Genomic DNA, 12,910 nt, shown 5'->3' with positions numbered 1-12,910 from the left:
CACTGTACTCCTGTATACACAGCTCTGCAGTCATATACACTGTACTCCTGTACACACAGCTCTGTGGTCATATACACTGTACTCCTGTACACACAGCTCTGCAGTCATATACACTGTACTCCTGTACACACAGCTCTGCGGTCATATACACTGTACTCCTGTACACACAGCTCTGCGGTCATATACACTGTACTCCTGTACACACAGCTCTGCGGTCATATACACTGTACTCCTGTACACACAGCTCTGCGGTCATATACACTGTACTCCTGTACACACAGCTCTGCGGTCATATACACTGTACTCCTGTACACACAGCTCTGCGGTCATATACACTGTACTCCTGTACACACAGCTCTGCGGTCATATACACTGTACTCCTGTACACACAGCTCTGCGGTCATATACACTGTACTCCTGTACACACAGCTCTGCGGTCATATACACTGTACTCCTGTACACACAGCTCTGCGGTCATATACACTGTACTCCTGTACACACAGCTCTGCGGTCATATACACTGTACTCCTGTACACACAGCTCTGCGGTCATATACACTGTACTCCTGTACACACAGCTCTGCGGTCATATACACTGTACTCCTGTACACACAGCTCTGCGGTCATATACACTGTACTCCTGTACACACAGCTCTGCAGTCATATACACTGTACTCCTGTACACACAGCTCTGCGGTCATATACACTGTACTCCTGTATACACAGCTCTGCGGTCATATACACTGTACTCCTGTACACACAGCTCTGTGGTCATATACACTGTACTCCTGTACACACAGCTCTGCGGTCATATACACTGTACTCCTGTACACACAGCTCTGCGGTCATATACACTGTACTCCTGTACACACAGCTCTGCGGTCATATACACTGTACTCCTGTACACACAGCTCTGCGGTCATATACACTGTACTCCTGTACACACAGCTCTGCGGTCATATACACTGTACTCCTGTACACACAGCTCTGCGGTCATATACACTGTACTCCTGTACACACAGCTCTGCGGTCATATACACTGTACTCCTGTACACACAGCTCTGCGGTCATATACACTGTACTCCTGTACACACAGCTCTGCGGTCATATACACTGTACTCCTGTACACACAGCTCTGCGGTCATATACACTGTACTCCTGTACACACAGCTCTGCGGTCATATACACTGTACTCCTGTACACACAGCTCTGCGGTCATATACACTGTACTCCTGTACACACAGCTCTGCGGTCATATACACTGTACTCCTGTACACACAGCTCTGCGGTCATATACACTGTACTCCTGTACACACAGCTCTGCAGTCATATACACTGTACTCCTGTACACACAGCTCTGCAGACAGTTTCTAGACAATACAATGGATTCCAACCTCTCAACAACCCTGTGTTCTATTAACCTGTATTGTCTTTTCCTATTGTCTTGCTTGCTGTCAGTACAGTGGATATTCATCTCTCTGCCTTTCATGTAATTCTATTTACCCATCCTGCACCCCGAGTGGTGCGAACACACAGAGCAGCCAGGATTCCCATCCTCCCATCTGTCCATCTACCTTCCCATCCCTCTGATATCTATAGATCTATCGACCTTATATCTATGTATCCATTTCTGGCTCACATTTATTTATTTATCTATTTTTTTCTCAATCTACAGAGCGATCTTTCTTTCTGCTTATCTTTCAATGTTTCTTTTCTTTAGTTTTTCTACATACATGGAAGATATGGTTCTTTCTCTTTTCTGCCATGTTGTCATGTATACTTTGTATCTTTCTACATTTTCTATCCTCTACCAATGTATTTATTCGCCTTTATATCTATCAACTATTGTCAATCTAACGTCTATCTAATTAATTATAATCGCCTATGTCTTCATATATATCTATGTATGTTTGTGTGTGCGTTTATGTGTTTATACAGTGTATATATATTTATATATATATATACATATATATATATAGTGTGTGTGTAATGTATATAATTGTGTGCATTTGAATATATATATTTATATAAATATAACATTATAACATATATAAATTTACATATTCACATGGATAAATCTGCATACATTGCATGTGTGTGTAGATAGATAGATATGTAAAACTTTATGTTCAGATACATATATATGTATTTGAACATAAATTTGCATATTCACGTGTGTGTATGTATATATACATATATATTAATATATACATTTTTTTAATTAGATAAATACTAGATTGATAATAGATGATACGTGCAATCTATTATTAAATACTCTCTCTATATATATATATATATACTGTATATATATATATACACACACATACATACCTATCTCAATTGATTCACACACACAATATATATATATATATATATATATATATATATATAATGTGTGTGAGTCAATTGACATAGGTATGTGTGTGTATACATATATGTATATATATTGCTATCATATATTTTTTAATCACGCTGTATTTTCTATCATTTACTATATAGATAGATAGATATAGATATATAGATAGATATAAGATAGATATAGATTAGATAGATAAGAGATGGATATATGTGTATCTGTGTATTAATATACACTTTTTCCTACTGATACTGTATTTATTAGAGTATGGATTACAGACATAAGTGAATGGATAGATGATGGAGAATACAGGATGATGCACTCTTGAGTGTTTTCCAATCTTCCTTTATTTTTTGTGTTCTTCTCCAGCTCATTTATATTTCTTCTGCTATAACCGGTGCCCCCTGATAGAGAGCTGACCTCCTCCCATACCTGAGTCACTTTGTAAAAAATAATAATAATTAACCCCCAGATACATATTAGATGATAGATGACAGATCTATGAGTGAATCCATGAATGGCTACAAGCATACACCCTCCATACAGAATGCTGGTGTTCTCCTCCCATGCCTGAGCCCCCAGTTTGGGGCAGTCCTAGTCTCCAGGGCTGAATGCTGGTGCCCTCCTCCCATGCCTGAGCCCCCCAGTTTTGGGCAGTCCTAGTCTCCAGGGCTGAATGCTGGTGCCCTCCTCCCATGCCTGAGCCCCCAGTTTTGGGCAGTCCTAGTGTCCAGGGCTGAATGCTGGTGCCCTCCTCCCATTCCTGAGCCCCCCAGTTTGGGGCAGTCCTAGTCTCCAGGGCTGAATGCTGGTGCCCTCCTCCCATGCCTGAGCCCCCCAGTTTTGGGCAGTCCTAGTGTCCAGGGCTGAATGCTGGTGCCCTCCTCCCATTCCTGAGCCCCCCAGTTTTGGGCAGTCCTAGTGTCCAGGGCTGAATGCTGGTGCCCTCCTCCCATTCCTGAGCCCCCCAGTTTTGGGCAGTCCTAGTGTCCAGGGCTGAATGCTGGTATTCTCCTCCCATGCCTGAGCCCCCCAGTTTTGGGCAGTCCTAGTGTCCAGGGCTGAATGCTGGTATTCTCCTCCCATGCCTGAGCCCCCCAGTTTTGGGCAGTCCTAGTGTCCAGGGCTGAATGCTGGTGCCCTCCTCCCATTCCTTAGCTCCCCAGTTTTGGGCAGTCCTAGTGTCCAGGGCTGAATGCTGGTGTTCTCCTCCCATGCCTGAGCCCCCCAGTTTTGGGCAGTCCTAGTCTCCAGGGCTGAATGCTGGTGTTCTCCTCCCATGCCTGAGCCCCCCAGTTTTGGGCAGTCCTAGTGTCCAGGGCTGAATGCTGGTGCCCTCCTCCCATGTCTGAGCCCCCCAGTTTGGGGCAGTCCTAGTCTCCAGGGCTGAATGCTGGTGACCTCCTCCCATGCCTGAGCCCCCCAGTTTGGGGCAGTCCCAGTCTCCAGGGCTGAATGCTGGTGCCCTCCTCCCATGCCTGAGCCCCCCAGTTTTGGGCAGTCCTAGTGTCCAGGGCTGAATGCTGGTGCCCTCCTCCCATTCCTTAGCCCCCCAGTTTTGGGCAGTCCTAGTGTCCAGGGCTGAATGCTGGTGCCCTCCTCCCATTCCTGAGCCCCCCAGTTTTGGGCAGTCCCAGTCTCCAGGGCTGAATGCTGGTGCCCTCCTCCCATGCCTGAGCCCCCCAGTTTGGGGCAGTCCTAGTCTCCAGGGCTGAATGCTGGTGCCCTCCTCCCATTCCTGAGCCCCCCAGTTTTGGGCAGTCCTAGTGTCCAGGGCTGAATGCTGGTGCCCTCCTCCCATGCCTGAGCCCCCCAGTTTGGGGCAGTCCTAGTCTCCAGGGCTGAATGCTGGTGACCTCCTCCCATGCCTGAGCCCCCCAGTTTGGGGCAGTCCTAGTCTCCAGGGCTGAATGCTGGTGACCTCCTCCCATGCCTGAGCCCCCCAGTTTTGGGCAGTCCTAGTCTCCAGGGCTGAATGCTGGTGCCCTCCTCCCATTCCTGAGCCCCCCAGTTTGGGGCAGTCCTAGTGTCCAGGGCTGAATGCTGGTGCCCTCCTCCCATTCCTGAGCCCCCCAGTTTTGGGCAGTCCCAGTCTCCAGGGCTGAATGCTGGTGCCCTCCTCCCATTCCTGAGCCCCCCAGTTTGGGGCAGTCCTAGTCTCCAGGGCTGAATGCTGGTGCCCTCCTCCCATTCCTGAGCCCCCCAGTTTTGGGCAGTCCCAGTCTCCAGGGCTGAATGCTGGTGCCCTCCTCCCATTCCTGAGCCCCCCAGTTTGGGGCAGTCCTAGTGTCCAGGGCTGAATGCTGGTGCCCTCCTCCCATTCCTGAGCCCCCCAGTTTTGGGCAGTCCCAGTCTCCAGGGCTGAATGCTGGTGCCCTCCTCCCATTCCTGAGCCCCCCAGTTTGGGGCAGTCCTAGTCTCCAGGGCTGAATGCTGGTGCCCTCCTCCCATTCCTGAGCCCCCCAGTTTTGGGCAGTCCCAGTCTCCAGGGCTGAATGCTGGTGCCCTCCTCCCATGCCTGAGCCCCCAGTTTTGGGCAGTCCCAGTCTCCAGGGCTGAATGCTGGTGTTCTCCTCCCATGCCTGAGCCCCCCAGTTTGGGGCAGTCCTAGTCTCCAGGGCTGAATGCTGGTGCCCTCCTCCCATGCCTGAGCCCCCCAGTTTTGGGCAGTCCCAGTCTCCAGGGCTGAATGTTGTGCACCTGACAGGTCACTATCCTGCCTCATCCCTGGTGCAGCCATTACTAGGATCATTGCTCATTTCCTGCGCTGGGAGATAATAACACCCAGAGCCCAGGTGGGAGCTGTCACCCATCACCACATGATGAACTCCCAGAAATCAATGACTAATAAAGAGGTGATCATCATCATCTCCCATGTGTGATGGTGCAGGACTCCACGGCCTGGCCAGGGGTAATGGCTTTCTAATAGCCGGGCTCATCCAGGCGGTAATAGAGTGCTAGGACATTAACCCCAGCAATCTATGGAGGAGACCCCAGGGCTGTGAGGTCCTGGCCGGCGCTGCTGCCTGTCTGTGCGGACACATGCTTCTGCTTAGATACATATTTGAGTTTCCAGTGCTGGAAGCTTTGGACTTTGGCTGCTGTTTTGCACAGGACTGAAGCCTGGCGCCTGCTGATGGGGAGACAGATACTGTAATCCCACGTGATGGTGAGAAGCCAGTCACCACAAGTGCAGAGAGAGTGCAGGAGACAGGCAAAAAAAAGGGGCAAGGCTTGGGGGCCAGTCCTCCCCCACTGTGCGGAGTGGGAGCCAGGAGCCATTGCTGCTGCTGCAGCTGCTGCACTGGGAGCCCCGGGAGAGCCTGTGCCACCTCTGGAGCAGCCTCGGAAGGTCGGTCACTCATCGCATACACACCTAGGTGGACAAGGGGTTACAAAAGATTGCACAGAAAGGTAGAGTAATTGCAAAAAAAATAGAAGGGGTTAAAAAGTGGCAGAATGAGAAGGGGCATTTAGGGGGGTACAATGGCAAAAAGTTTGCAAAAGTGAAACAAAACTTTTCTAGGAAGGGGCATATTGGGTGCAGGGTGACACCAGATTTCTCTACTACACGGGAGTTCGTAACTATGTCAGTGGGCAGAGTACAGGGACCCCCAGCATCACAGGCAGGATGGGGGGGGGGGGTGTAGTGTAATACATGGCCACCTCTGCCCCTCTACTATCTGCTGTTATCTGTCACCCACAGAGGAGGGGGCCCAGGTAACAGCAAAGTGTCAGCCTGAATAATCGCAGATAACGACTCCTATCATGGCCCCTCACTGTAACCTCGGCCAAGTGGAGGTTAATAGTCACCGCTGTCCTCTCCAAAACAGACAATTCACCAGCATGGACCTCTGTGTCAATAACCAGGGAGGTGGAGGGAATCATCTGAAAATTACTATCATTTATAACACACTTTATTATTATTATTATTATTATGTATTTATTATTATTACTGTTATTTTTTTGTTATTATTTTTTATTATTATTTACTACTATTATTTTTATTATTTAGTATTAATATTTATCATTTTTGTATTTATTTATTATTATTACTATGATTTTATTTATTTATTATTTTTTAGTATTATTTATTAGTATTATTTTTATTATTTTTTTATATTTATTATTATTAGTATTATTTTTTAGTTTTTTTTTATTTATTACTATTGTTTTTATTATTTAGTATTATTATTTATTATTTTATTTATTCATTTATTATTATTACTACTATTTTTCAGTATTATTTATTAGTATTTTTTTTTATTTATTACTATTATTTTTATTATTTAGTATTATTATTTATTATTATTTTTTTACTATTATATTTAATTGCATCATGCGTGTAATAAATTAGCCAGTCATACCTTGTTTGCCTATTAGCTAGTCTTCATTCATTAATATAGTCTTGCATTAAGGAATACCAATCAAATAGCATCTATTGATGAATACTATCACATACACCTATGTCTATTGATGTATTAATTATACTCTATTTTAATACTAAAATTTCTTTTACATATATACACAAGAAAGGAAAGAAATAACATAGAGTATGAATTGATAACACATGAAGAGATGCCCAAGCATCATGACAAATAATTATACTGAAATGTAGAAAATACCATTTAAAAATAGTTCAGTTTCTATTTATGTTTCCTAATTATTTGGGGAAATGTTTATAATTTATTATAAAAATGTTATTAGAAAATGCCTGCACTGTCCTCAGATATTTCTACTGGTAATATTACAATAAGTAAAAGAAAAAAATTGCTCTATATATTTACTATTTTTGGAGCTTAAAACACAATTGACGGGAATCCCTGATGTAGGCAGAAGATATAGGAGAATAAAAACTACACAAATAGGAAAGGACCCAGAGAGGAGATGATGGGAGTGATTGTACTGAACTCCGAACAAGTCTTGTGTTGTGGCTTCTGTTTCTTCTCATTGTAAAGACATCATCAATCTGCTCCATCACCGCTGCCTCCGATCACTCCATTCACTTCTGTCAGTCCTTAATTGTCTGCAACAACTCCATAACTACCACTCATTACATATAGAGTTATACTTTGCATTTTAAAATAAATAAAAAATTATATATATATATATATATATATATATATAATATATATATATATGTGTATATATATATATATATATATATATATATACATACACGTATACATAATATATATTATATTACACACACACACACACACACATATATATATATACATTCATATACATATATATGATCTGATTTTATTATTTTAATTTCTGTTATCCATCTGTCTAATATTGGTGATATATAATTATGTTAATATGTCTCTCTTTAGTTTTTTCCCCATTTTTATGTTTCTCTATTCCTACACCTTAATAATGAAAAATATAATTGCTGCTATCTGATTTTATTACTAGTCCTGATGTAAATGTTTACTATTAACAGAAAACTCTTATGCACTTTGAATTAATCCAAATGCGTTTTGCCACATACTGAACTCAGCATTACTTTATTGTAATACAACTGAAATTACTTATTTTTTTATTTATGTCATTCCTTCAAATTACCTTTTACAAGGGGAGTAATAATAATAATACCACTCTGAAAGGAATTTTAAAGGATTAAAATAAAGACAAAATATTATTATCATTATTGGCATAATTATTATATTCCTTTAAAATTCCTTTTAGATTGTTATTAATATTACATGTGAAACCAATTGTAAAGGAATAAAATAAATAATATTATTAATAATGCTATCATCAATAATATTTAGCATTTATTTTAATCCTTTAAAATTCCTTTCAGAGTGGTTTTAATGTTGCTCCCATTGTAAAAGGAATTTTAAATTAATAAACTAAATAATAACAATGGTACCGATGATAATAATAATGTAATTTATCTTATCCCTTTACCATTTATTTTGAGAGTGGTATTATTAATAATAAACATAATAATATTACCACTATGAAAGGAATTTAAAAGGAGTAAAATAACATAATTATATTTTAGTATAACCAGAAATTCATCAGTAGTAGCAATATATTAATTACTATTAAAATGTGAATAGCATTTGTTACAAGTATTATGTTAGCAAATATTCATCTATTAATATAGTTATTAGTGATATTTATTCAAGAGTAGTAATATATTTGTAACTATTAATTTTAGTAATGTCATACATTTATTATTTATGCTATAATGTATAATGTTAGAATATTACTCTTTAGGATTATTGATTTTTAGTTGCATTATTATTATGGCTATTATTATAGTGCTGTTGCATTATTATTATTATTATTATCATCATCATCATTATATTGCTGCATTACTATTATTATTATTATTATTATATCACTGCAGCATTACTATTATTATTATTACATCATTGTTGGATTACTATTATTATATTGTATCATTATTATTATTATTATATTTTAGTATTATATAGCTGTTGCATTATTATTATTATATTTTATTATTTGTTATTGTTATTATATCATGGTTTATTATTATTATTATTATTATTATTATTATGTATTATTATTATTATATAGGTGTTGCATTACTATTATTATATTGTATTATTATATGTCTGTATTATTATATTGTATTATTATTATATAGCTGTTGCATTACTATTAAAATAATAATAAATAATAATATAGTATAACAATAGCATTATTATTATTATTATTATTCCTTTGCTGTTGCATTGCTATTTATTATATTATATTCTTATTATTCCTATTATTCTGTTCCTCCTACTGTTAACCCTTTGCTGTCCTACACATGTTGTTGTCCTGGCTGGGGTCTTGGCTGGGGTCTTGGCTGGGGTCTGGCTGCTTGGGGCCATTTTTGAGTCTTTTCTCTGCACGTTGGTGCTAATTGCCCCCCACAATGGCAGCCCCTGTGTGTGTTGACTCATTAGTTAATGGGATTATACTTCGGGTCTGATGTGATTAATTGTGCTGGTGTTGGGGGTGGTCCCGGAGCCCCCACAGTGGTGTCTGTCACCTGCAGAGCCCCCACCCTGCTCACTGCTGTGTCCTCTCCGCAGGTGTCCGGTATAAATCCGCGGCCGGGGCGGCTCTGCTCACTTCACCCGGAGGATGGAGGCGCTGCCGGGATGTGACCTGCGCTGCTGACCGCTGCTGACCGCTGGAGATCTCTGGGCCAGGACCCTCAGGAACCGCAGGACGCTCCGGAACCGCAGGACCCTCCGGAACCGCAGGACGCTCCGGAACCGCAGGACCCTCCGGAACCGCAGGACGCTCCGGAACCGCAGGACCCTCCGGAACCGCAGGACGCTCGGGAACCGCAGGACGCTCCGGAACCGCAGGACCCTCAGTCAGGACCCGCAGGGACACATTGCAGACCGCGGGCAGGAGGTCGGAGCGGCCGGGGAGGATGTACCAGAGCCTGGCCATGCCTGCTAACCACGGCCCCCCGGCCTATGAGGGGTCTGGGGGCTTCCTGCACAGCGCCGCCGCCACCTCCCCGGTGTACGTGCCCAGCAGCAGGGTGTCCTCCATGATCCCCAGCCTCCCGTACCTGCAGTCCGGGGGCCACACTCAGCAGGGCAGCCCGGGGCACAACATGTGGGCGCAGGCGGAGAGCTACCCCCCCAGCACCCCGCACCAGCCCGTGTCCCCCCGCTTCACCTTCTCCTCCAGCCCCCCCATCAGCGCGGCCTCCTCCAGGGAGGTCTCCTACAGCGGCCCCCTGACCATCACCCCCAACGGCAGGGAGCAGTATGGCCGGGGGCTGGGGGCCGCCTACTCCAGCCCCTACCCGGCCTATGTCACCCAGGACGTGGGCTCTGCTTGGACTACTGCCCCATTCGACAGCTCCATGCTGCACAACCTGCAGAACCGAGGGGGGCCCGGGACCCCCAGACACCCCAACATAGGTAAGACCCCACTCTGCTTACATCTGTGTGTGGCTAGTCCCCATAGGGCTCAGCCCCAAATAATCATGTATCCAATGCACAGAATGAAATATCTAATATCTATCATTTATCTGTATAGTTCTCTCCTATCTACAAACTAACAAATATCTAATCTCTAATTAATATCTGGATTTTATCATGTGTCTACCATCTAATATTCTAATCGTAAATTACATTTTATATGTGCAATATTCATGTTATATCCTGACCATAGATGATATCAATTCACTGAATCTATCACCTCTGTTCATGTAATATCTATCTATTATTTATCTTATCATTTATTGATCTGTCTATCTATTATCTATCTGTTATCTATCTATTTCCTATCTATTATTTATCTTATCATTTATTGATCTGTCTATCATCTATTATCTATCTACTATCTATTATCTGTCTATTTTCTATCTATTATCTATCTGTTATCTATCTATAATTTATTATCTATCTATTATCTATCTTTTATCTATCGATCTATTTTCTATCTATCTATTATCTATTTATTATCTATATTTATTTATTATCAATCTATTATCTATCTATTATTTATATATTATTTATCTATTATCTATCTATTATTTATCTTATCTATTATCTATCTATCTATTATTTATTATCTATCTATTTATCATCTATCTATTATCTTTCTATTTTTTATCTATCTATTATCTATTTATTATCTGTCTATCATTTATTTATTATCTATTATCTATCTATTATCCATATATGTATATAAAGGATTGTACAGACTACAGACAAGTAGTTAATGTATCTTTAATTTCCATCTTGTATCATGTCGCCACCTAATAATAAATAATGCTAAATATGGAAATGTAACCAGCACAAGTTCTGCCATTTCAATATGATGTTTAAATAATTGTTATTTTACACAGGAGCACATGGAGTGTCTCAGCCACATAGATTTCAGTTTATTTATATCATGTGGAAAAAATGTATGTGCCACAAATTCTATTTATTTTAAGATAATATATCTTATTTTAGATTATAACTTTAGAATAAATTGATCTGTAATATGAGAGAGAATATATACCGTACATTATAACACACACTATATGAATATAAAGAATGATGTGTGTATTATACATCATACAAGCCTGTATCTTTCTACATAGATCCATATTAATAGAATGTAGCTGAAACAGATGAAATATTCTCATTTACGTTTTGCAGATAAGGAATTTGTTGTTGAACAAAACAGTAAACTGTGTTATCTACCGACTTAGCAATTTTACATTTTTAGGCATTCTATACATAAATGACATAGAGAATTATTGGCATATTGGATGTTAAGAAGCTAAAGTGCCTGTAATAAAGCTGAGATACAGATTATAGAGGAGACCTGGGATCATGTTCTGTTTTTTTTTGGTTTTGACATTTTCCTATTCAATATATTGTATAGAAATTCTCTCTATTTATCTCTCTCCGCACAATGTAAATGTATAAATGGCAGGATCTGTACACTGGATCCGTGCATGAGCTTCTACAAAGATCTAAGGGAAAGTTTATCCCCTTTATGTAAATAATGTAATACATGATGTAAGACATGAACAAGCCCCAGCAGCTCCATTGTGGCTGCACGTGATTACAGACATATAACAATCTGGGAACTGGAAATATTTATTATCTCTATCAAATATGTCTTATCTATCTATCTATCATCTATTATATATATATGTATTATCTATCTACTTATCTATCTATCCTTTATATTATCATCTATTATATATTACAGTATATATATCTATTTATCTATCATCTATTGTATATCTATCGCTCATCACTAATATCTATCTATTATCTATGTGTTATCTATCCAATATCTATCATCTATTATATATCTATTATCTATTTATCTATCTATTATCTATCTATTATCTATTATCGATCTGTTATCTATCTATCATTTATTATCTATCTATTATCTATCCAATATCTATGTATCTATCTATCATCTATTATATATCTATTTATTATCTATTTATCTATCATCTATTATATATCTATCTATTTATTATCGATCGACTTATCTATCTATCCTTTAGATATAAAATAGATGATAGATGATAATATAAAGGATAGATAGATAAGTAGATAGATAATAAATAGATAGATATATAATAGATGATAGATAAATAGATAGATATATAATAGATGATAGATATTGGATAGATAATAGATAGATAATAGATGATAGATAATAAATAGATAGATAATAGATGATAGATATTGGATAGATAATAGATAGATAGATGATAGATAGATATAAAATAGATGATAGATGATAATATATCGCTCATCACTAATATCTATCTATTATCTATGTATTATCTATCCAATATCTATCTATCATCTATTATATATTAATCTATCTATTACATATCTGTCTATTTATCTATCTATCCTTCTATATTATCTATCTATCCATGTATGTATCTATTATCTCTATATCTGACTCACATCTAAAAATAATAATAATTTATGACTTTCTTAAAGGGGATGTCTGGTTTAAAAGAAAATGATTTTTTATTAAGTCTATTAGGGAATTCTTAATTAGTACAGGGGTATTTCTTAATTATTGG

At 39.5% G+C, this 12,910-nt stretch overlaps 1 protein-coding gene across 7 annotated transcripts in view; it reads left to right on the top strand.

Annotated features, from left to right (window-relative positions):
* Window positions 1-12,910, top strand: part of GATA4 (GATA binding protein 4) — a 133,673-nt gene that overhangs the window by 56,263 nt on the left and 64,500 nt on the right. For 3 of the 7 annotated variants that reach the window (XM_069728373.1, XM_069728370.1, XM_069728369.1), the window contains exon 2: window positions 9,420-10,271. In XM_069728373.1, coding sequence (XP_069584474.1) covers window positions 9,770-10,271 — 502 coding nt within the window. In that variant the 5' untranslated portion in view covers window positions 9,420-9,769. Of the gene's footprint in view, window positions 1-5,621; window positions 5,770-9,419; window positions 10,272-12,910 lie in introns of those variants that run through there. The other 4 variants (XM_069728372.1, XM_069728368.1, XM_069728371.1 and 1 more) reach the window with 3 other exon arrangements.

Source organism: Ranitomeya imitator, chromosome 5 (genome assembly GCF_032444005.1).
Source record: "Ranitomeya imitator isolate aRanImi1 chromosome 5, aRanImi1.pri, whole genome shotgun sequence".
NCBI classification, from domain to species: domain Eukaryota; kingdom Metazoa; phylum Chordata; class Amphibia; order Anura; family Dendrobatidae; genus Ranitomeya; species Ranitomeya imitator.
The sequence above is the reverse complement of the archived record's forward strand: the minus strand, read 5'-3'. Positions and strand labels throughout refer to the sequence as shown.